General features: G+C 40.6%; 3 protein-coding genes across 11 annotated transcripts in view; 1 reads left to right on the top strand and 2 right to left on the bottom strand.

Moving 5' to 3' along the window:
- LOC137250653 (O-acyltransferase like protein-like) overlaps nucleotides 1-1,630 on the bottom strand; it is a 37,390-nt gene extending 35,760 nt beyond the window's left edge. For 6 of the 9 annotated variants that reach the window (XR_010953033.1, XR_010953034.1, XR_010953035.1 and 3 more), the window contains exon 1: nucleotides 3-1,630. Coding sequence is in view for 6 of the 9 variants with exons in the window: in XM_067783824.1 (XP_067639925.1) it covers nucleotides 3-1,158 (1,156 nt within the window). In the remaining 3 variants the exon portion in view is untranslated. The remainder of the gene's footprint in view (nucleotides 1-2) is intronic. The other 3 variants (XM_067783826.1, XM_067783825.1, XM_067783827.1) reach the window with 3 other exon arrangements.
- Nucleotides 1-24,667, top strand: part of LOC137250657 (uncharacterized) — a 75,697-nt gene that overhangs the window by 32,312 nt on the left and 18,718 nt on the right. The window lies entirely within an intron of this gene.
- Nucleotides 19,931-23,881, bottom strand: LOC137248345 (uncharacterized). The gene is made up of 5 exons (XM_067779214.1): nucleotides 23,414-23,881; nucleotides 22,856-23,359; nucleotides 22,548-22,780; nucleotides 21,707-22,017; nucleotides 19,931-21,620 (listed from the first exon to the last, which is right to left on the bottom strand). The coding sequence occupies exons 1-5, from the start codon at nucleotides 23,795-23,797 to the stop codon at nucleotides 20,875-20,877; spliced, it is 2,178 nt and encodes a 725-aa protein (XP_067635315.1). The 5' UTR covers nucleotides 23,798-23,881; the 3' UTR covers nucleotides 19,931-20,874.

Raw genomic sequence — 24,667 nt, 5'->3', positions numbered from 1 at the left:
ACTCTGTAAAGTCCATAATTTATGTCCACGTAATTGACGATGAAAAATTTGCAATTGTTGACGGCACTCGGTGTTAAGCACATGCGCTGGACTCGGCACAAAACTGGGTAAAGTATGTAGTAGGGTCTCAAAATTATCCTGAGACATTGGCGCTGCTATTTCATCTGAATCATCATTTTCTGCTGAAGCTGTACGCCTTTGTTGTTGCTTGTGGTGGTGGTGACTATTTCTTGGCATTGGTATTTGTTTTGCTGCCTTACCAATGGGAAATAAACTATTGATAGGCCAACGATCAAGATAGGAGAGAAAAGATTCTGCCGATTCTATAGATACTGGAACTTCTTGTTCTTCAGCGCTATCATCACGTTTACTTAACCATTTTAACCAATCAATTATGCTGTTCGTTGATTCTTTTTGCTCAGTCGATTTGTCTTCTGCGCTTGTTGTTTTTTCATTACTGTTGCCATTATCTCTAACATTGCTCTTCGAGCTGCCAAAGAGACTTCCAAATATTGAGTTGCCGTATGATTTCGACTCTACACTTTTATCAGCATCAGTATCATCCACATCGTTGTCGGTACCAGCGCCGTTGTCTCTCTGTTGTTTGGCGCTTCCACGCTTCTTCTCATTTCTTGTTGTGGAGGCGGCGGCAGTGGCACGTCCCTCCCTATGAGCAATACGTGCATGCTTGAACGGCAACTCGCCTGAATCAACACCCTCTGCGCCAGCTTTCATTCGTTTGCCGTTGTCGTCGTCGTTATCATCATCGTCATCGTTGTCTCGGTTTCGTCTTTTGTTATTTCGCTTTATGTCAGCGCGATCTTTTGTACCATCATTTCTACTGCCGCTATCATCTTCATTTTCCTCTCCCTTGGCCTCCTCGTCTTCTTCTTCGTCCACTTCATCTTCGCTTTGTATGCGTTCAATCTTACGAAATTTGAATTTTTTCTCAAAGGGCCGTTTTGCTATTGGTTTGTTAGTATCGGCCGTATTATGCCCAATATCTTCGCTACCCTTGAATTCAAAGAACTCATGTGAAGTATGCGGAAAAACGAAAAACAGCAAAAGTAGACAAAAGAATAATTTTTTTGCACTAAATTTGGGTGCGATCAAAGTTGATCGCATTTGTCTGTGACCATGACCGTTGCGGTCAGACATGCTGGACTGTCAATGTTAACCCACTTGAGGCAGACGTTGTTGCAAACATTTGTCGAGTGGGTGGATGGCTTATATTTTGGATCGATTTTTGAATATATATGTATGTTCATATATTGCTGAAATTATATATATGTATGTACGCGATTCGTAAAATCGATATCTCCGATCACTGCGGCGACTCTATACCACGCCTTTTAGACGTGTCCGAGCTTGCGTAAGGATCTTCACTGGAATTTTTAAATAAAATCCAAAATCTTTGTTTCAATATCAAAATATAAATTCTATTATGCTTGGGTATATGCACTACATACATACATATGTACGTATATATCACTAGCCCAGGAACAAAAGCAATTTATTTATGTTTAATTCGTTCGCTGGCAAAGTTTTCTAAAAATATGCACAAATATTCAATGTTCACATTAGGGTAGTGGCGGCACGTACACTTTTGCTGGCAGCTATGTAGCGTTCGTTTCGGAATCTATAAAGAGACTGAGCAGCTGTATAAAAATGCTAAGTTTCGAAAATGCATTTCTGATAATTCAGCATCATTTGATTTCGGCTAGCGTCGCTTTTTGGCGTCTCTATTTTTATGCTTTCATAATTTGTTTACAAATAGCCTCAGAAGAAGGTGCACACGTGCTGAGTCTTAAGCGCAAATCCCTTCACTTTGTCATTTCATCATAACATGTGGGGCGGGTTTGGGTAGAAAACTTATCCACAGAAATATATACAAAATGTATTTACAATTACACTGTGCAACAGCCGGCTGGGTATTGGACCAAACCCACTTTTTTGTAGAGATTGAGGCTTAAGTAGACAAGGTACTATCTCCGTTTATCGAAGTTAGCCTCCAAAAAATAGATATCAACTTTCGAAGTTCGAAGTTCGAAATTCTACATTTCGAAATTTTATTTTTTTTGTTAACGCGTTCAGCAAATTAAAAAAGTAAAAAATGTGGTCGGGGTCGGCCCTTTTCCCTTATTTGAAGGGCTGAATTCTTTTTTTGAGAAATTTAGTATAACAGCTGTTATACGAGATGAAAAGTCAGATAGTCCCATGATAGCGGCTACTACTTTCATGTCTGCACTGTAATTGTACTGGCAATTTTTCCAAAAAAGAATTAGTCATTCAAATAAAAGAAAAAGGCGGACCACGAACACACTTTTACTTTTTTAATTTGCTGAACGCGTTAACAAAAAAAATTAAATTTCGATATGTATAATTTCGAACTTCGAAAGCCGTTATCTATTTTTTGAAGGCTAACTTCGAAAAACGGTGATAGTACTTTGTCTACTTAAGCCTCAATCTCTACAAAAAAGTGGGTTTGGTCCAATACCCAGAAAAAAAGTTGATTTTGTGGCATAGTGTTATTGTTATTATTAGACCTCTATGCAATGCGACATTTATTAAGATCTATTGTGCTTGGAATATACCCTATTACTGTATGTGGAGGCTTCTATTGTATTTAAATACCTCTTCAGGCTTTTTACTCCATATCACGAAGAGATTTAGAGTCACGCCACATAGATGGGAGAGTCTCCAGCTCACGAAAGCGAAAGTGTATCGAATAGATTTCACTTACTCAGATGATATCGTAGACTACAGTGCCTCGTATAGTTCGTAAGTTCTCTCTGCTTAGATAAATGAGTTCGTGCCTGTTCATTAACTTCATGCCCCTAGTGCCTGGAAACTCGTCCTAACAAAACATTGTTTTTTGGCTCCTAGATCATTTAGAACTTCAATGCATTTATCCACCAGCTTAGAAGTAATTGTATAAGACTTCAAGTGTCGTAAGGCTGCCTTGCTGTCTGACAGAATAAGTTTACTGCGCGAGGATTAGCCTCTTCGTATACATTCTCTACCGCGAACTTCGGTCGCAAAGATTTCTGCCTGAAAAATAGTGGGATAGCATCCCATTGGTACTGATTTCTTGAAATTCGGTATATAGAAGGTCAGCTCCCGTTTTTCCGTCATCAAATTTTGATCCATCCGTGAACCAGGCATCTGAGTCATGGTCAGTATATGGATTCCCTATTTCTCAAAGGGTTCTCCTCACAATGGCCATCTCAAAATTACTGGAGATTCCCTGCCATGTTTCCGCTTTTTAGCTCAGTCTTAGTGCAGCGAGTGTCTTCTCTTTCTCGGTGTTTTCTCCAGCGATGGGGAGATTTTCCCACCAATCCTCTCAGAGCATCAGCAGGGGACATTCTCAACGCAACCGTTATGCCAATACAAACTAGTCGATGCAGTTTGCTTAATTTTGTTATTGCTAGTCTTTACGTGGTATTCGGCCACCAAACTTAAGAGACAAGTGGCTTCGCAATGTCCAGTATACCTTTCAGGCGACCGCACCCATGTCATAGAGTCGAGCAAGATGTACTTACCCATACAAAAAATATCAAGCGCGTCTATTTGAAAGGCATTACAGAACATCTTGCAAGCAAGTGCAGTCACGTCTGTACATATCTCTATCCTTGCGATCCCCCCAAAGTAATATCAACAATATAGAAAAACGTTCTTACAATTAGAAAAAACTTTGGCAAACACTCCGAGTGTATTTCTGCCATGAAAAGTGTCTCAGTAAAAACTCATTTGCCTTGCAGACGCCGTTAGGAGTCGGCGTAAAAACATGTGGGTCCCGCTCCGCCAATTCGTAGGAAAAATTGGAAAAGAAGCTCGTCTTAAAATCTCTTCGGAGGATATCGCACCTTGCATTTATTTATTTATTCGTACCTTCGGCAAAGGGAACGTCTTAAAAGTAGGTCGTTGTTATTAGTTTGAAGGGAGCTTATTCCTTAAGCAGCGAAATTGCAAAACCTTGCGATATAGCCCATTTGATACAAAACCAAATTAATGAGATGATCGAGTTAGCAAGAAGCGTAGATTTTGGTATAGGCAACGGTAGAGGTAGTGTGCTGACCTCGTTTACCAAAATTCCCCGACTGAAGCAACGGAACAACCAACATCAAAATTGTCAGGAACGAACCTATCATCGGTTCAGGAACACACATACAATCGATTCACAATACACATTCCTATGTATACATATTACTACACAACCACTTTTATTGTACCACTCTTGATATATGTACATATTATTATTGAAGATTGTTCTAGACACGAACTATAATAAAACACGTGCCTTCTCAATCGTTCTATTTTATTTAACAAAAGTAATTTGTACCAAAGTTAAGGTACATTACATGGTGCCGAAACCCGAATTAAAGCGAAAAAATGCCAGAATCAGCAACTAATAGCGAAAAACCGGACCACAATATTAGACCACCAAAAAGTTTTGTCATCAACAATTACCAAAATGTGGCAAACGAGTGGAAATTGTGGCTTCAACAATTCGAGTGGTACACGATCGCGACAGAACTGGATACTAAGAAACCAGAAGTCCAAGTCGCAGTATTCATGTCGTCGGTAGGAAATGACGCAGCAGTAATTTACAATACTTTTAATTTAACAGAAAGTGATAAAAAAAAGCGTCAGCACAATCAAAAGGCGATTTACAGAATATTTTACACCCCAAATCAACGAAACGTACGAAAGATATGTATTCAACACCATCGTACAAAAGGAGTGTCAAACATTTAATGAATTCGTTACAGATCTAAGAAGCAAAATTAAAAATTGTGGTTACGGGACGTTAGAAGACACGCTAATTCGCGACAGAATAGTTGTGGGTATAACAAATGACACAACAAGAGAAAAACTACTAGCGGAAAGCAAATTAACCCTGGAAAAAGCAATAGATATATGTCACTCTGCAGAGCAAGTTAAGATGCAGGTAACAACAATGAAGCAAGCGGCCACAGTTGACGCCGTTACGTGGAACAAAAAGAAAAAGAAAAATAAAAGAGACATCAAAGAAACTAACAAAAAAGATGAACCCTTTCACTGCAATAGGTGTGATACCACGCACGGTCGCCGTAACTGTCCGACCTTTAAAAAGGTTTGCCAAAAATGCAAAAGAAAAGGCCACCTTACCAAATGTTGCAAAAGCAAAACGGTCAACGAACTGGTCCAAGACCGAGAAAGCAACGATTACAGTTTTGTAGTGTCTACGGTAGGTGCAGTGAAGCGTATTGAAACTTTAACTGTTGATGAAAACTTGTTTGAAGGAATTGGTTGCCTTAAGCAATACAAATACGACATAGACTTAATAGAAAATCCGAAACTAAGCATATGCCCTGCGCGAAAAATCCCGCATACTATTAGACAGCAGGTTAAAGATGAGTTTGATAGTATGATAGCGCAAAAAATAATTAACCCATAACCAAGCCGACACCGGCTGTGTCACCCATGGTCGTAGTAAAAAAAAATAATAAAATTAGACTCTGTTTAGATCCATCGGAGATAAATAAAAATCTCAAAAGACGTTATTATCCACTTACTACGTTAGAAGAAATTACAGCCCGCATCCACGGCTCGAAGTGGTTCACGTTACTCGATTGTAAAAAAGGCGTTTGGCTACTGCAAGTACACCCCGTACTTCAGAATATCTGACATTCAGTACCCCATTCGGAAGATACTCTTGCTTAAGAGTGCCATTTGGCTTAGCATCGGCTCCGGAAGTTTTCAAACAAGTAATGAGTTCGTTGATAGCGGACGTAAAGAACGCGGAGATGTTCTCTTGCATGCCACCAGCAAACTAGAACTAGAGAGGATCACTCAAGAGGTACTCGACAAATTCAGAAAAGCAGGCCTTAAGCTTAATAAAGAAAAATGCGTTTTTAATACACAAGAAGTAAAGTTTCTGGGACATATAGTCTCCGCTGAAGGGGTAAAACCTGATCCCGAAAAAATAGAAATTATAACGAAAATTAAGCAACCGGAAAACGTTAAAGAGTTGCAAAGACTCTTGGGTATGGTAACATACGTGTCGAAATTCATAAAAAAATTGGCGGATATCACCCAACCACTAAGACAATTACTGCGAAAAGATGTTGAGTGGGTGTGGGATACGCAACACAATGAAGCATTCAATAAATTGAAAAATCTGTTAAAAAATCCACCAGTACTAGGGTATTATGACACGAAAGCGCAAATTTTGCTGTCAGTAGATGCCAGTAGTTATGCATGTGGCGGAGTACTAATACAAAAACAGAAGCCGATCGCTTACTGTGCGAAATCGTTCACAAAAACCGAACAGGGCTATAACCAATTCGAAAAAGAAGCAAACGCCATTCTAGTAGCATGTAAACAATTTCACATGTACATTTGGGGTTGCAAAGATTTAACGATCGAATCTGACCATAAACCTTTTGAGACAATATTTAAAAAGCCAATTACAGATGCACTACCGAGATTGCAAAGAATCATGTATCAAATCCTGCCTTATAATCCAAAATTCACTTATAAAAAAGGTACGGAATTGTATGTAGCAGATTTACTGAGTAGAGACTGCGAAAACTTAGATAGTGAAGAGTTAAATACAGAAAATTTACAAATATGTGCTATTGTGCCATTCACGAAAACGCGAAAAGACGAACTTAAAGCAGAGACCTCAAAAAGTAAAGAACTTAATGATTTAAAGTCAACCATATTAAAAGGATGGCCAGAGACCATCAATAAAGTGCCGGTAAATCTCAAAAAATATTGGTACTACAGAGAGGCTCTCAGCGTTTACAAGGACATAATTTTTAAAGATCACAGAGTATTGGTTCCAAACGCAATGGTGCCATTAGTAATGAAACATTGCCACCTTAGTCATAAAGGACTACAAGGGACGCTAAAACTGGCCCGTGACAATGTATTCTGGCCAACAATGACCAAAGATTTAACTGAGTACATCAAAACTTGCAGTGCATGCAGCAAAATACAAAAAGATAATCAGATGGAATAAATAAATTTACAAGCAATACCGAAACGGCCATGGAGTATTGTCGCTTCGGACATATTCCACTTAAGAGGAAAGGATTATATCCTCATTGCAGACAGCTACTCAGGATACTTTGACTTTAAACAACTAAACAATATCACCAGCTTCAACGTCATTAAAGAACTTAAGACATGGTTTGCTACCTTCGGCATCCCGGAAGTACTATTATCAGATGGTGGTAAAAAATTTGATTGCAGCGATTTCAGGGCTTTTCAGCAAGAATGGGACTTTGAACATAGAATTTCGAGCCCTCATTTTCCACGTTCAAATGGTTTAGCCGAACGCTATGTACTAGAGGCAAAAAACCTGATGAAAAAGTGCCTCGAAGACAACACGGACATACAGCTAGCGCTGCTACATCATCGGAATACTCCACGCATGGACCTAGGTCTCCAGTTCAACGGTTAATGAACAGAAGAACCAGAACGCTATTACCTACCAATGAAAAGCTACTCAATCCAAAAATAATAGAAAACGTAAGCAAAAAACTAACAAAACTCAAGGAAGGTGAGAAAGGAACAGCAGATAGAAATAAAAAACAAGAGTAGAGAATACACTACGCAAGAGAAAGTACTGCTTAGACAAAGCCATAATAACTGGGTTCCAGCTTATATAGTGAGACCAGAAGGACACGGCTCGTACAGAGTACAAACCCGAGGATGGCGCCATATACAGAAGAAACACATGGCATCTTAAGCCAGCCACTTCATTCCTCGACGTTGATCCTAACTCGTCCACAGATCGTCCTACTGTTGAACCAAAAAACCAAAGTTCTTCGAGTCCAACACAGCCACCGACAGAAACCACAACACAACAGTGTCCGCCAGATGACGTGCCTCGTGAAGCTGAACCTTCCACGCCTGCTACACCACAGGATGCAGCTAGCCTCAATCATCCACCACGCACTCGCTCTGGACGTGTAATTAAAACACCCGCAAGGTACCGCTGAAAAGGAGGGATGTCAGGAACGAACCTATCATCGGTTCAGAAACACACATACAATCGATTCACAATACACATTCCTATATATACATATTACTACACAACCACTTTTATTGTACCACTCTTGATATACATATTGTAACGAATTTTCTGCAAATCCTCTTATTTGCAATCCTCTGCTAAGTTCGAATCACTAAACTGTTGAATAAATAACTCCAATATTGAATGATGGAAAAATGGCCTTTATTAAGTACTTCACAATAACACTCAAACTGTGCAACGAATAGCTTAATAACCAAACTGATATCTTAAAGGAAACTGACTTTCAAAATAATAGTGCTATTGCTCGCTAGATATCGTCTTACTCGTAACTGCTTGACAATTCAAATCAAACTGAATTCCTTCTTACTCGCTGGCGCCGCTTTTATAGTTTACGCTGCATACTTCTAGGCTCTTCGATTTCCAGAAGTTACTAGTTGTTTCGGCTACAAAATCGCCAGCCACAACTACGTGCACAAATTATTGCTCTCTCTTGTGACAACTCAGATAAGGTATATGCATGTGTTTGTAGTTTACAGTCTCCCGCACACACATAAGCGTATAAGTAAATTCATCGGTGTGTGACATCTCATCTCTCGCTGCCTTGTATGTAAATGTTGCTCGTCGGAATGTGTACATATGTGTAGACGCAATTATTGATTCGTTTATGTAGATACATAATGATTGAATTATTGATGTGCATTCACGTCACTGCTTAGATCGGCTTAGAGCTGGCAGCACTCCTTAGTTTTGCTAATATTCGTAACACTGCCCTCCACCTAAGTCTGATCGTCCCGATCAGACAAATCTCTCGATCTAAACGCTGCTAATCTCTCCAAATGAACCACTTTCATTTTGGTTCGTGGTTTGGTAGTGGTTTGTATGCGGTACACTACATCGTTGATCCGTTTTACAACTTTGTATGGGCCTTCCCAGTTACACTGCAATTTCGGGGACAACCCTTTTTTTCGTTGTGGGTTGTATAGCAGCACCAAATCTCCTTCCTGAAACCCTTCCGAATTAATTGCTTTATCGTACCTCGCTTTCATCTTGTCACTCATAATCTTTGCTCGTTGCCTTACCAGATCGTGTATCTCTCTCAGCTCTTCTTCTAAGACACCAGTGGATTTCTTGACATTCCTCTCCGCATCGGCATCTATCCCATACTTCAAATCAGCTGGCAGTCGAAGGTCATTGCCAAAAATTACCTTTGCGGGAGTTTGGCCCGTTGTGTCATGTACTGCCGATCGGTAGGCCATCAAGAATAATGATATGTGTGTATCCCAGTCCTTATGGTACTTGTCGACTACTTTCCTTAAATGCTCCTCCAATGTTCTATTGAAACGTTCCACCATACCATCGGACTGAGGATGCAATGCAGTTGTCCGTGTTTTTCGAATGCCCAACTTCTTGCACAGTTCTTGGAACACAGCTGATTCAAAATTCCTGCCTTGGTCAGAATGTAACTCCATTGGTACACCATACCTTGCAACCCATTCGTTTTTAACCACTTCTGCTACTGTTTCTGCTTCTTGGTTTGGGATTGGGTATACCTCTGGCCATTTACTGAAATAATCCATAACCACCAGTACGTATTTGTTTCCGCGGTTGCTAGTAGGAAATGGACCTGCGACATCCATGGCGATCCTTTCAAATGGTGCACCTGAAATATACTGCTTCATCTGGCCACGACTTCGGGTTTTGGGCCCTTTCGCTCTGTTGCATACCTCGCAATTGGCAATCCACTCGGTGACCGACTGACGGCAACCAACCCAATAGAATCTCTGCTTAATTTTCTCGAGTGTCTTCGTGATTCCAAGATGGCCTCCACTTGGACCATTGTGCAACTCGCTGAGCACGTCAGGAATCCTCTTTCTGGGAACAACTATAAGTTTCTTCTTGCACTGACCATCCTCACTCTCCCATACTCGATGCAAGCAACCGGATATCAATTCCAAACTGTTCCACTGTGCCCAATATGACTTCGCAATGGGACTCTCTGCTGACATATCCTCTCTGCTTGGTCTTTCGTTTCGTTCGAGCCCTTGCATAACATGTGACAGACCTGTATCTTCTAGCTGACACTTTCTTAGTTGTTCCTTGTCCCATTCATCCGTACACGTGATAGTCATTAGCCGGACATCTATAATGTCTTCTTTAGCCTCGGCCTTTGAACAGTGCTTGCATTCCAAACTACATGGCCTTCGTGACATTGCATCGGCATTTCCATGGGTACTACCTTTTCGATGCTCAATGGAAAAGTCATAGCTTTGAAGTCGCTCGATCCACCGTGCCAATTGTCCTTCCGGATTACGGAACTGCAGAAGCCATTTCAATGCTGCGTGATCTGTCCTGACATGGAATCGCTGGCCGTAGAGGTATTTGTGAAAATGTTTAATGCACTCTACCAATGCCAACAGCTCTCTCCGCGTAACACAGTAGTTCCTCTCTGGTTTTCCAATCGAACGGCTGTAATATGCAACTACCTTCTCCTGTCCATCGACCAGTTGTGATAAAACGCCTCCTATAGCATATCCACTTGCATCTGTATCTAGAATAAATGTTGCTCCTGGAATCGGATATGCTAACATTGGGGCAGTGCACAAACGCTCCTTCAATGTTTGGAAAGCCACTTCTTGCTCCTTCTTCCATTCAAAAGCTTTGTTTTTTCTTGTAAGCTCATGGAGGCTATGGGCTACGCTGGAAAAATTTGGTACAAATCGGCGGTAATATGTGCACAGCCCAAGAAAACTTCTCAATTCATGTAGATTCTGTGGTCTTGGCCAATCCTGTACAGCCTCTATTTTTTCGTTCGCAGTGCAGATGCCCTCTGTCGTTACCTTGTGACCCAAATAATTGACTTCCTTTTTAAACAGCGCACACTTTTTGGGACTTAACTTCAGACCAGCGCCAGCTATTCTCTGGAAAACTTCCTCCAAGTTCTTAAGATGTTCATCAAAGTTCTTGCCCAATACGATGATGTCGTCCAGGTACACCAAGCATGTTTTCCAATGTAGTCCTTTCAGTACCTGGTCCATGAGTCTCTCAAAAGTAGCTGGTGCATTACAAAGTCCAAAAGGCATCACTGTAAATTGCCAAAGACCATCACCGACACTGAAGGCTGTTTTCTCTTTATCTTCCTCCTTCACCTCCACTTGCCAGTAGCCGCTTTTCAAGTCCAGCGTGGAAAACCATTTCGTACCAGATAGCGAGTCCAGAGTGTCGTCAATTCTTGGCAATGGGTAGCTATCCTTTTTCGTTACGTCATTCAACTTCCGGTAGTCCACGCAAAACCTCATTTTTCCATCCTTTTTTTTTACAAGTACTACCGGTGAGCTCCATGGACTAGCTGATGGTTCGATGACGCCGCTGTCGTTCATTTCTTGAATGATTTGACTCACAACTTCCCGCTTCGCCAGTGGAACACTACGTGGAGCTTGACGGATCGGTCTCGCATCTCCAGTGTCAATTTGATGTTTCACAACGTTGGTGCGGCCTGGTTTAGAATCATCCTGGTCAAATATGTTCGCGTACTTTAGGAGCAGTTGTTTTGCCTTACTCTGATATGCTTCCTCTAGTCCCTGCATCCATGCCGTGATGTCATTTGAAAGATCAGTATTACTAGCTGAAACGTGTTCCTGGAGCTGTTCACAGTTAATAACCACTTCAGCCTCTTGGCATCTTCCCAAAATAGCTCCTTTAGTCAGTTTGAGTGGTGACTTGAACTCATTGAGTACTCTTACCGGAATACGTCCATCTTGTTTTGTCATAGCCAGGGTTTTTCCTACAAGTATGTTTAGTGCTGATTTGTTTGCTGCTTCGACAACCCACAATTTGTTTGTCCCACAATCTCCATCAACCTTTGCCCAGATGACTGCTTCGGATTTTGGTGGTATTTGCTGACTCTCTTCCACCAGCACTCGTTTACTGCTGTAGCCTCTCTCGTAGCCGAAATTAAGTGGTACATCCATGTTTTTATATCGCATCGTCTTGCTTTGCATGTCGATCTTGATGCCCTGGTCGATTAAGAAGTCCACTCCAATTATGATTTCATCAACAATTTCTGCCACTATAAAATTGTGTACTACCATGACGTTCCCAATTGCGACTTCACATTCTACTTCTCCAATTACCTGGGTGTCCTCTCCCGTGGCTGTACGTAATCTTGCTCCAAGCAATGGTCTTATCTTTTTGTTGACTAAATCCGCTCGAATGATGGAATGAGATGCACCCGTATCTACAGTCAATAACCGTTCCTTTCCGTCCACATGTCCTCCAACAGTAAGGTTGCTCGATCTTCTTCCAATCTGCGAGATAGAGATTATGGGGCATTCAATTGCGGGAGCCAGCTGTCGCCCCTTGCGGCTGACTCGATTTAGTTTAACGATTGAGTGGTCTTGGATATTTGCTCATCACCTTCTGCTCTGCGTTTACGACCACCCACATTGTTGGAGCTATTGGGACCGCTGCTGCAATGTCGTGCAATATGACCTGGGTTGCCGCACTTGAAACATTTAATAACTCCGGCATTTTTCTGTTGTGATCCCTTCAGTGCTTCCAAAATAGTGTCTACCCAATCTGGTCTTTCCACTTCTACACGATGAGCTTTGTATGCTGGTTTACTCAATAGTGAGGCCGTTTCCTGAGTCAATGCATGTGATACCGTTTCAGAAAATGTCAGCTTTGGGTTTGCGTATGTAGCTCGCTTCGTTTCCACGTCCCGTATGGCATTTATGAAACTCTGGATTTTTACCCTTTCAGTGTATTCCACGGGTGCGTCCGCATTTGCAAGATGAGCCAATCTTTCAATATCTGAAGCAAACTCCTGCAATGTTTCATTTGCTTTTTGGTAGCGGTTTTGCAACTCAATTTGGAATATCTGTTTCCTATGCTCGCTTCCGTAACGTCTCTCTAAAGCGCTCATCAATGTTTCGTAGTGGTTCCGCTCGTACTCTGGGATGGTCTGTAAGATTTCCGCGGCAGGCCCTTTCAGTGCCACGAACAGAGCTGCAACTTTATCTTCAGCATTCCATTGGTTCACTGCTGCGGTCTTCTCAAACTGTAGCTTAAAGACCTGAAAAGGAACAGAACCGTCAAAGGATGGTGTCTTTAACTTTGGATTACTCGCTGAAACAGCTGGGCGGTTTAGTTGTAACTGCTTCATACGACCTTTTAACGCTTCTATTTCGGCATCAATTTTGTCCTCGAGTTGTAAAATTTTTGCATCCTGCTCTTCCAGTTTCACAAAGAGCTGCGCTGATACCTGTTCCGAAATTTGTGCCGACATTTCAGATATACGTGCCTCTTGCGCTTCCAGTTGAGATGCCAAATATGTCTTCTGTTCTTCCATCTTGGATGTTATACGTGTCTCCTGCGATTCTAGTTGTGATGCCATATATGTCTTCTGTTCTTCCATCTTGGATGTTATACGGTTCTCCTGCGATTCCATATATGTCTGCTGTTCTGCCAGTTGAGATGACACTGTCGATGTTTGAGCAGATATTGCAGCTAAAATCATGTTCAAGTCTGTACTGGTAACCGTCTGCGATGTTTCGTTCTTCTCTTCAATTTTTGTTGTCTCCTCGCCATCAAGATGAAAGACATGCTCTTCCACATCAATTCCTTCTGCTTCCATTGCTTCTCGTAGCCGTGCCTGAAGTTCGAGTTTAACGCCGCTTGTATTCAATCCACGGCTCTCCAACTCCTTCTTCAGTTGCGGGATCTTCAATTCACTTAACTTTGCCATGTCCTTGTTGTCCTCTAGAATTTATTCAACAATTCCTCTTCTGACACCAATTGTAACGAATTTTCTGCAAATCCTCTTATTTGCAATCCTCTGCTAAGTTCGAATCACTAAACTGTTGAATAAATAACTCCAATATTGAATGATGGAAAAATGGCCTTTATTAAGTACTTCACAATAACACTCAAACTGTGCAACGAATAGCTTAATAACCAAACTGATATCTTAAAGGAAACTGACTTTCAAAATAATAGTGCTATTGCTCGCTAGATATCGTCTTACTCGTAACTGCTTGACAATTCAAATCAAACTGAATTCCTTCTTACTCGCTGGCGCCGCTTTTATAGTTTACGCTGCATACTTCTAGGCTCTTCGATTTCCAGAAGTTACTAGTTGTTTCGGCTACAAAATCGCCAGCCACAACTACGTGCACAAATTATTGCTCTCTCTTGTGACAACTCAGATAAGGTATATGCATGTGTTTGTAGTTTACAGTCTCCCGCACACACATAAGCGTATAAGTAAATTCATCGGTGTGTGACATCTCATCTCTCGCTGCCTTGTATGTAAATGTTGCTCGTCGGAATGTGTACATATGTGTAGACGCAATTATTGATTCGTTTATGTAGATACATAATGATTGAATTATTGATGTGCATTCACGTCACTGCTTAGATCGGCTTAGAGCTGGCAGCACTCCTTAGTTTTGCTAATATTCGTAACAATATTATTATTGAAGATTGTTCTAGACACGAACTATAATAAAACACGTGCTTTCTCAATCGTTCTATTTTATTTAACAAAAGTAATTTGTACCAAAGTTAAGGTACATTACAAAAATAATTAAGAATTTTCTTTTTTAAACACGGTTGCACCTCGGCAGTACTTAGTTGGGCAAGCCCTTCGAGTGTACATATTTCTTCCATTAAAATATTCTCAGAAAAAGTCTGCCTTAGCGGATCCCGTTCGGACTCGGTATGAGAACATGTAGGCCCGTCAATTTGTATCAAAACTAAAAAATGAGCGCACCACTAATTGGAAGAGAAGCTTGGCTCTTATCTCCCCTGCAGTGCAACGTGCCAAAAAGCTTTTATTTTTATTATTAGATGTTGTTGCAACACCTTCGAACTCATCCTACTAATAGATTTTATAAGTTGTGGCTGTATGCACATGCGATTAATACAAATCGGCGCATCTTATAGGTCCAGCCATTCATTTTCATCGAAATTTTTCAACGAAGATCCACATAAACTGAACTTTTTAACAGGTTTGGACATGGGCATGTTGCCGAGAAGGCGTTGGTTCCCAATTACAATTGAAAAGATGGTTGGTGCCATGTGGGAACACGTCGCATGCAGGGCATATATTACGTGTGTCGAGGTTGATTCTGGAAAAGTATGAGTGTAATCTGTTACAGTATCCAGAAAGAAGTTGGGCCAGAGTGACTCGTGCTAACCTTGATAGTCTGCTTTCCTCTAAAGAAAGGTTTGAAAAATATATATAGAGAGAACGGGGTTCACCGTGCTTTCATCGGGGTTATGCTTATCTGGATCGAACGGCTGAGTTGGTAGGTGTCGGATCTTACCATAGTTTTAACGGAAATATTTCCTTGTCCCTTTGGGCGCTAGATGAATGAGTTGTTTGCTGTGTTGTGATTTTGTGAATTTGTGATAATTCAGCAATATCTGCCCGTTCAGCTTTTCATTATGCTCTTTTACATTGGTGTTCAGGGGTCAAAAGAATACATCCCATGGCAGTTTTGAGTGCAAAATTTGGCAGGCCGCCAGCATTTTCCCGTGTGTGTGTTGTTAGCAGCTTTCCTTAATTTTTTCAACAATTGCTGCCGGCAATGGACTTGATGATTTTGTTGCGGCTTTGTACTTTAAATACAATCTCGGAGGCATGTGCCTTGAAGGTAAGGGTGCTGTCGAATGTTATATGTACCTCAGATCTTTGGTGTCGACAACGAAAAAATAAAAAATGAAAGGATTTTAATATTCAGATTACATCTAATTAACACAATGAAATCGAAAACATACATTTACAAACAACAAAATTTGAAAGGCAAAATGAAATGCCTGATGCGCGTCAAGGTCATAGAATACATTTCAGTTCGTTTTATTTCCGCCGGAAGAATACCGGAAATCCGGACACATTTTCCAGCGGAGGCCGAAACTCTAGCGAGAATAAGGGATATAAACCAACACATCAGATTGTTAGTGGATGAACAAAAGCGGGCTATGGTCCACCGTAAAGTCCCTATCGAATCCGTTCAAGCACAACAACAAAATTTCCATCGCCTTTGGCGATAAAGTGCTGTCGAATGCGAAAAAATGCGCGATCGCCTTTTGCCGACAATATATAATGCATCTACGGTTGAGAAAATCAGACGGCGGGCCAACAGACGCGCACACAAACATAAACCCAGTGTGTCCCCAATTACCATCACCATCAAAGAGGTTGAAGATGCGCGTCATCTCAGTGTAACCCCATTTTGGTGCGAAGCACTGCTACAACAACAACATCCATCTAAAGCATTGGGCCCAGGCAGCATAGTCATGCCAATGCTTATAAAACTAGGCAAAAATGGATTTAATTATCTAACGCATGTCTTCAACCTGCCCCTTTCCACCTTTGTCATCACCGAAAAATGGAAAACGGCCAAGGTGGTCCCGCTACTAAAACCTGGAAACCAGCTGACATAGGAGATTCTTATCGTCCGATATCTCTCCTATCGCGAGAAGCCAAGACACTTGAAGCCATTCTGCTCCCCTACTTTAAAGCAAACTTTCAATTAGAATAGAGATATTGGCGTATCAAATAGAAGAAACGATGTTCTGCACAATAAATGGAGACGCACCTACTCATAGGGTAGGAAGCTGTCACAGTTTGCCAGATCTGTCCATCGTGAGCGCCGGTCTGGTAAACTGCGTCAAATGGCAGCCGATGGTAACATTGGCATCTGACCACCTGCCTATACTTATTTCGCTCGAGCGAACCGCCGACTTTATCGTCACCGAAAACCGCACTTTCACAAACATTAAGAAAGGAAAGTGGGATGAGTACAAATACTTTACAGACAATCGCTTTGCTGCCCTCCTTATCCTGACTGATGCTCGCCAAGGGCAACGTACTTTCCGCAAGGGCATTGAACCCGCCTCGGCTCTCTTTGTTCCCGCCGGAACAATTCCGAAAATCCGGCCTAATTTTCCGGCGGAGGCCGCAAATTTAGCGAGAGAACGTGACTCTATAAGGCAGCACGATCCCGGCGACCCTCAAATAAGGGATATAAACCAACGCATCAGATTTCTTGTGGATGAACATAAGCGGGCGAAATGGGAGGATCATTTAAGGGACTGCACCCTCTCTGCCGGTGTGGGTAAGCTTTGGTCCACCGTAAATTCATTTTACAAGTTAGACGGCGAGCCAACAGACGCGCACATAAACATAAATACAGCGCGTCCCCAATTACCATCACCGCCAAGGAGGTTGAGGATGCCATCGGTCATGATAAACCATATAATGCAGTGGGCCCAGACGGCATAGCCATGCCGATGCTCAAAATCCTAGGTAAAGAGGGATTTAAATATCTAGCACATGTCTTCAACTTGCCCCTTTCCACCTACCTTTGTCATCCCCGAAAAATGGAAAATGGCCAAGGTGGTCCCGCTACTAAACCCTGGGAAACCAGCTAACATAGGAGATTCTTATCGTCCGATATATCTCCTATCGCGAGAAGCCAAGACACTTGAAGCCATTCTGCTCCCCTACTTTAAAGCAAATTTGCAACTAGCCAATAATCCGCATGGCTCCCGAAAATTATATAGCACAGCCACCGCGCTAAATGCCATTAGAACCCAGATAAATTGCGGTTTAAATCAAAATCCTCACCACAGAACAGTACACGTTGCGCTAGACCTATCAGAAGCTTTTGATACGGTAAACCATGGCATGTTACTGCAAGACCTGGAAGGGTGTACCTTTCCCACAAGTCTTAAAAGGTGGACCGCAAATTATCTGGGTGGTCGGCAGGCATCGGTGCAATTTAGAAACGCAACATCAAAACCAAGAAGAATTAAACAAGGGGTGCCACAGGGTGATGTCCTATACCCACTTTTGTTTAACTTATACATATCAAAGTTACCTTCGCCACCAGAAGGAGTTACTATGGTTTCCTACGCCGATGACTGCACAATAATGGCCACAGGCCCATACCTACAGATCGATGAGCTTTGCGACAAAATAAACAGCTACCTCCCTGATCTCTCCAGTTTTTTCACCTCGTGAAACCTGACATTATCACCGACTAAATCATCGGCGACCTTATTTACAACATGGACGTCCCATGGACGACCATTTTGAACATCCACATCGATGGCACTACGCTACAGACTGTCCTACACCCCAAAATCTTGGGTGTGACGTTTGATCAGGATATACATTTTGGTGAGCATGCAGACGCAATTGTACCGAAAATCCAGAGCCGTAATAAAATCCTCAAATCTCTTGGTGGCAGTACATGGGAAAAATATAAAGAAACACTCATTACCACTTATAAAGCAATTGGCCAGCCGATTGCATGCTATGCGTCCCCGATATGGTCGCCAAGCCTAAAGACCACTCACTGGAAGAAGCTACAGGCCTGCCAAAATACTGCCCTCAGAACCGCCACGGATTGCCTTCTTATGTCCCCGGAACACCATCTACATAATGAGGCGAGAATACTCCCCATCAGGGAAAGAAATGAGATGCTAACCCAACAGTTCCTGTTGAATACCCAGAAACGTGGGCATTCCAACAGACATCTGATTGATGAGCCAACACCGCCCAGGGGTTAAGTAGTCATCTCCGTAAGCATTATGACGAAATACTGCACCTGAGAACGCAGCCGTATGACGATAAAAAGCACAAGCAGGTCCTCAGTGAAATCCACAAACAGGCGTCGGACCTCTATGTCAGGAATTGACCTGTGAATCCTGTACTCAAAGAAAACACTAGCAGAGGAGGAACGCACTCTCCCTAGGGAAACGCGCGTCACTCTATCCCAACTTCGATACTGTTACAGGTTAAACTCTTACCTATCCAGAATCAACCCCGACATACAAAACATATGTCCTGCTTGTAACGTATCCCCACGTCACCAATCATCTCTTCAACCGTATTCTGGAACCAACGCCTCTAACCCCTCTCATTATGGTCCATCCCCTGTTGAAACAGCTAGTTTCCGTGGGCTCCTGTTAGAGGATGTTGATGATAATTAGTGATCGGTCGCACCTATTGGATGGGGCGAAGCTCTGCTACAACAGCAACAGCCCCTGGTTGGGAAAAATCCCGAGACCCTCCGTTACATAGAACCGGCTGCCGTGGGAAATGCAAAAAGTTTGTCTGCGTATGCTCTCTCATTATGGTCCATCCCCTGTTGAAACAGCTAGTTTCCGCGGGCTCCTGTTAGAGGATGTCGATGATAATTCGTGATCGGTCGCACCTATTGGATGGGGCGAAGCTCTGCTACAACAGCAACAGCCCCTGGTTGGGAAAAATCCCGAGACCCTCCGTTGCATAGAACCGGCTGCCGTGGGAAATGCAAAAAGTTTGTCTGCGTATGCTGTATATAAATGGTAGGTATTGAAATCGTCTACAATGATGTGATTTTCGCCAGTGAGAAAAGCACTGACATTAGGGCGGTGTCCACAGGAGCAGTAAATAACAGGGGGATGTAAATGCTTATGATTCCCAGATTCGCATGCTGACCGAACAGATATTTCTTGCCGCTTCAGGACACTTCCTGCAGCCGATTGAATTATTTAGAGGACAGGGTGATAAGTGCGTGGCCGCCTCCACTTCCATATGTAGACACAGGTACTAAGTACTCAGCCACATACATATTTCTAATAATCTATAAAAAAAAAATCGTTTTCTTTGTCGCTAGTTAAAATGATTATATTTATTAAAATTCATATTCACGCACAAACAGCTTAAAAACTATATATATACATATATTGATATGAAAATTTGTATTAAAAACGGAGTTTAAAAATTGTTCAACGCTTATGTTAAAACTTTTCTTTCTGCAAGCGATTAAAAGAAGACAAGCAATAATAAAATAAGACATACATTGTAAAATAAAAGTAGCATTCACAACACCTAAATTGCGCGTACAAAACTAAACTAAATACATACATCAAATACAACTTACAACATTCGTAAGCTAAAACAAATATAAAACGAAATCCAATAATATAAATAGCAAAGAAATGTTAAAACTGCAAACACATTTTTTTTGTAAAATAAAGTTGTAGTTGTGTATAGATGAAGGTTTTATGTCTTATTTGGCAAAAGAAAAGATTTCAATGTTTTAAGCTTATCAAGCACATATATTCTAAAATATTCACGTAAATAGTTGTAATATTTATGGATTAGCTTTCTTTTTATGCATAAAAAGCTATCCATTCATTCGAGAACATATTGAAAAATCTGCAGAGTATTTCTAAAAAATGGCCCAGGTAAAATAATATCAAGTTTAAAGGTAGCGCTTAATACTTTCCCATTTCCTATGTGCTGGTTTTATTTGGTTTGGTTTGAGGCGTGATATATATCCGGTTTGACTACACAAGACCTTTTTGTAGAGCATTCAGATCCCCATAAGGGCATGCACTGATCTTTCTTATCAAGCAGCTCTTTATTATGTCAAAATAGCCCCCTTATTTATAAAAAAATGCAAACTACACTATGAAACACATTTCAGTACAAATTTCCAGTTATAATAGCTTTATAAAACAATATAATGTTTTAGAGCAAGGGTATAAATAGTTATTTAAAAAAAAAATTACAAAGTGCTAAAAAGGTAACAAAGTGCTACCTATAATATAATGAGCAGCTAACTTTAGCACCTTCTTTATTTTGCCTATGAATATGTCTCATCTATCTTAACGGGGTCATTTTTAGGAACACTCAAGATTTTAGATACGTTTCAAAAAGGAGTGTGTCTTTCTTTCTGATTTGAATTGAATATATTCCAATCCACACACAACACACCATAAATCTAAAAATGTGATATAAAACCTTTACTTATACAAACTTTTTAAGAGGACTAAATAAAAATCTATGGCGCATGCGCTGCGTTCGGCATTGTCAATGTTGTTTGAAAATTTACACCTGGCATTGGGGAAGTATAACTTGGATTAGCGTAATTCACAGGCATATATGAGCCACTTGTCATGCTATTATATTGTTGTTGACCTTGCTGCTGTAAGGGCATATTACTTTGATGTTTTGGATTTTTTAGCGATTTCGAATATGAACATCCACTTATAAATATAGGTGGGATATGATGGCGTTGTGATGGATGGAAATATTCTAAGCTACCAAACTGTACATGATTAAGCACATAGTGTACCACAAATCGTGATTGTGTTACCGCGATAGGTAAAAGTTTGAGTGATACAAAACGTAAACCTTCATAGCCGGTATCGAATAGCGAGACGGGATAAGCCTGGTATGGACGATGTGGCAAAGCACCATTTGTGCCAGTCGTTATATAACATAAAGCTAATACTATTTGTGTATCATTTAAATTATGCTTTAAAGGTGGTTTATTACGATACTTTGGCATAATTGTGCCAAATATACGATGTCCTGCCACAACCAAATTTTGTAAATATGTTGCAGTGGTATGCACTTGAAAACTTTCGTGATAAGATTGAAGCAGGGCATCCTCATTTATAGCGGACAAAGTAGCCACCGCCCAACTCAGATCGATAATCTCATTTAAATCGAAGCTCAGTTCGTGTGGTATTTGAAATGATGCAATAAATCCAACAGAGTGTTCGTCATGTGTGACCATACCCACTGTAATATACCAAAATATATATAATAAATGTTTAATTGGCTTACATTAGTAATTTTGAATTTGTAGCTTTGATGCATATACTTACAAAGGTGTGCATTATCTTTTTGTACAAAAAATACATAATTATAATCGGGAAATGTTCCAATCGTCTCTAAAAGTACGCAAACCACTTCACATATACGCGAGTGTATATCGACGAGCTCATGTGATTGTAGCGCACAGAATATTGCGCGTGCTGTACCATTTGCATTGCGCAGCATTACTGCTCCATACTGTAGGCCTTCGTTTTCATAGTAAGTACCAAAAATTATAACAGGTATTTGCCAACAATTTGCTATACATTTTAGCCGCAGCATAGCATCGAAATCCGTCTTGCACATGCGATGCAAAGATTGTCTTTAAAAAATGAGTAAGTATCAAAATGTATACCTGAATGCTTTAAAAATAGTTTACAGAACTGTTTAATTATACGGGGTTTCCCTTTCTTTACATCAACAACTTCCGCTATATCAGACTTTCGCTTTCCACAAGCCCCGACTCTTCCTACCCCACTCTTTCTTAACTTTCAAACTCTTGTCTTCGTTGGGACCGTTGGTATGGCATCGGGCATACTATCCCTATACCAAACTCTGGTTCAGCCCCATATTCCGATCATTTGTTGTTGACTATTGCTTTTATGTTTAACCACGATTTATAAACTAATAATAAAATGTAATTAATGAATAACAATTTTTCACGTCAGAAATACTAATTGCATTCAAATATTCTCACAGCAATTGGATTCCGTAACAGCCCTGAATTAAAAAGCATTGGTGCGAAACAGTGGTAAAACATTAAAAACGCACTAAATTACTGTTCAATGCGATTTTTTCCAAAAGTAATTATTAAACAAACAGTTCTGATTTAAAATCATCATCTAAACTTACTGCTCTGATGGCTTCGCCCATTCAAGCCCAAGGCGTTGACCACGCAAGACAGTTCCCTGCAACTGCTGCAAACATTTTTCAGCTGCTTCACGGGTAGTGAAATCGAAAAATGCTGTAGTACGCACTTTTGAAATTTTACGAATCTCCTGGCGCGGTACGCAATGGACAAGCAAATCGATAATGTCCCGATTATTCACCGAAAGATCAACATTGCGCACGAAAAGTGTTTTATTCTGTAAGAAACAAAAAAGTTTAAAATTATTTGTACAGAATTCCATGCCCAATGCAAATAAAATTTTAAAACTTACCGATTTAGACAAATCAGTATCGCGCTCCGTATTTGCCCAAACAACTTTCAAATCACGATCCCACATGCGTATTACTCCTGGTGTTGTACTCTTCTTTGCTTCTAAAGCTTCTAAGTGTGATGGAAAATGTATAAAGACATGTCCGCGGTTTTTTTGTTCATAAAACTTTCCGTTCATTATAATTTGCTGGCATCCATCAAATCTTTCTAACTTTGCATTATTACACCTATCAGCGGCGCCCATTTCACCATTTGTACGTTGCGGAATAGCTGCACTACGCGAATATATACGTTGCATTGTAGGAAAGACAGCCCTTAGCTTGTCTTCAATCTCTGCCTCACTCAAATGTTTTGGTATATTGCTTACAAACAAACAGCATTTTTCGTATGAATGCAAAATCTCTAATTTACGGCCAGTTGAAACATAGAAATGACGTAGTACTTCCATCGCACAATCTGCATCATCTTCACTCGTGTACTTAACGTATGCGTAACCACGATTTGCCTACAAAACTTTACATAGCACAAATGTATACATTTAAATTTTTAAGGATTTTACCTGATTAAAATCCATGGGCAAGCGTATTTCATATATACGTCCAAAACGTAAAAACGGTTGTATTAAGTTTTGTTCATTCAAATCTCTTGGTATACGGCGCACAAACAATTCACAAGTACTTGATGGTGGTGGGCCTTGCCAACCTTCAGGGGGACCAAGGACCTTCCGACCATTCATTTGCATAAGTGTGATTTGTTGCTGCTGTGTGTTGTTTGCATGGGGTGACGTAGAAATTGATGACTGTGGTGGGGATGGGGTAACAGTGCTTGTACTGCCACAATCAGATGAAGGAACCGGTGATGACAATGGATACGTGAAATGCAATGGCGTACACATTGTTGTGTACATATGCTGATTTGCAACATTAGCTATTGTATATGCCATTAAAATTATTAAAATACGTTAAATTCCCTATTTTAAGTAAATTTTTAAGTAACACAAATAGAACTATTATAATTTTTCCGTTGAATGACAGCGGCGCCTGGAATATTTTTATTTGAATTCCTAGTATATTCATTTCCCGTTATTGATCGGCACTGCCAGATAAATTTGGTGACGACATTTTCAATGCAGAGTTGTATGCGGATTGTGGTACACTACAATTTGTTGTGCGTTGATGCGAGATTGATGTGGTAGATTTTTCGTTTCGTTTAGTCATAATATGGAAATGCTTTTAGGCAAATGGTTGTAGGTTTATGGTGTTTAGGAGCCACTTTATAATTATTTTGATTAATTGCTCTATTTTTGACGAAAATGTGTATGAAAGTTCGGCGGTGTCGTGTCGAATAATTTCCGAAACAGTTACCCCGGTCAAGCAAGCTGCAATAGAGCTGGATTCGATTAGATTTTTTTAAGAATCGATTTTTTCGATTCGATTCTAGAAAAAATCGATATAATCGATTAAATCGAAACGAACAAAGTTTATTTAAATTTTGCTTGTTCTTTGTAACACTGTACTTACTTACATACGTACTTAAGCTCCATTACTGATACTTAGCATAGACTTGACTTGGCGTTCGAACTGTCACTTACAGTTCTGTTAAATGAACATTGCATGATACTGATTACTCAAAACTTAACTTGACTTAGAAGTCTGTTGAATTTTGATTTTCTATGTAAGTTCTAAGTGACGTTTACATTTTGAGATGCCATTTGTTTGTTTCCATTTCATTTTGACATTTTGTCATACAAATTGACATTTATTTAAAAATAAATTTCAACGCTGATTATGATGCCAGATTTTATGCGCCAAGT

This window comes from Eurosta solidaginis, chromosome 4 (assembly GCF_040869045.1).
Source record: "Eurosta solidaginis isolate ZX-2024a chromosome 4, ASM4086904v1, whole genome shotgun sequence".
NCBI lineage: Eukaryota > Metazoa > Arthropoda > Insecta > Diptera > Tephritidae > Eurosta > Eurosta solidaginis.
Note: the sequence above shows the minus strand (reverse complement) of the source record. Positions and strands in the feature narration are given on the sequence as shown.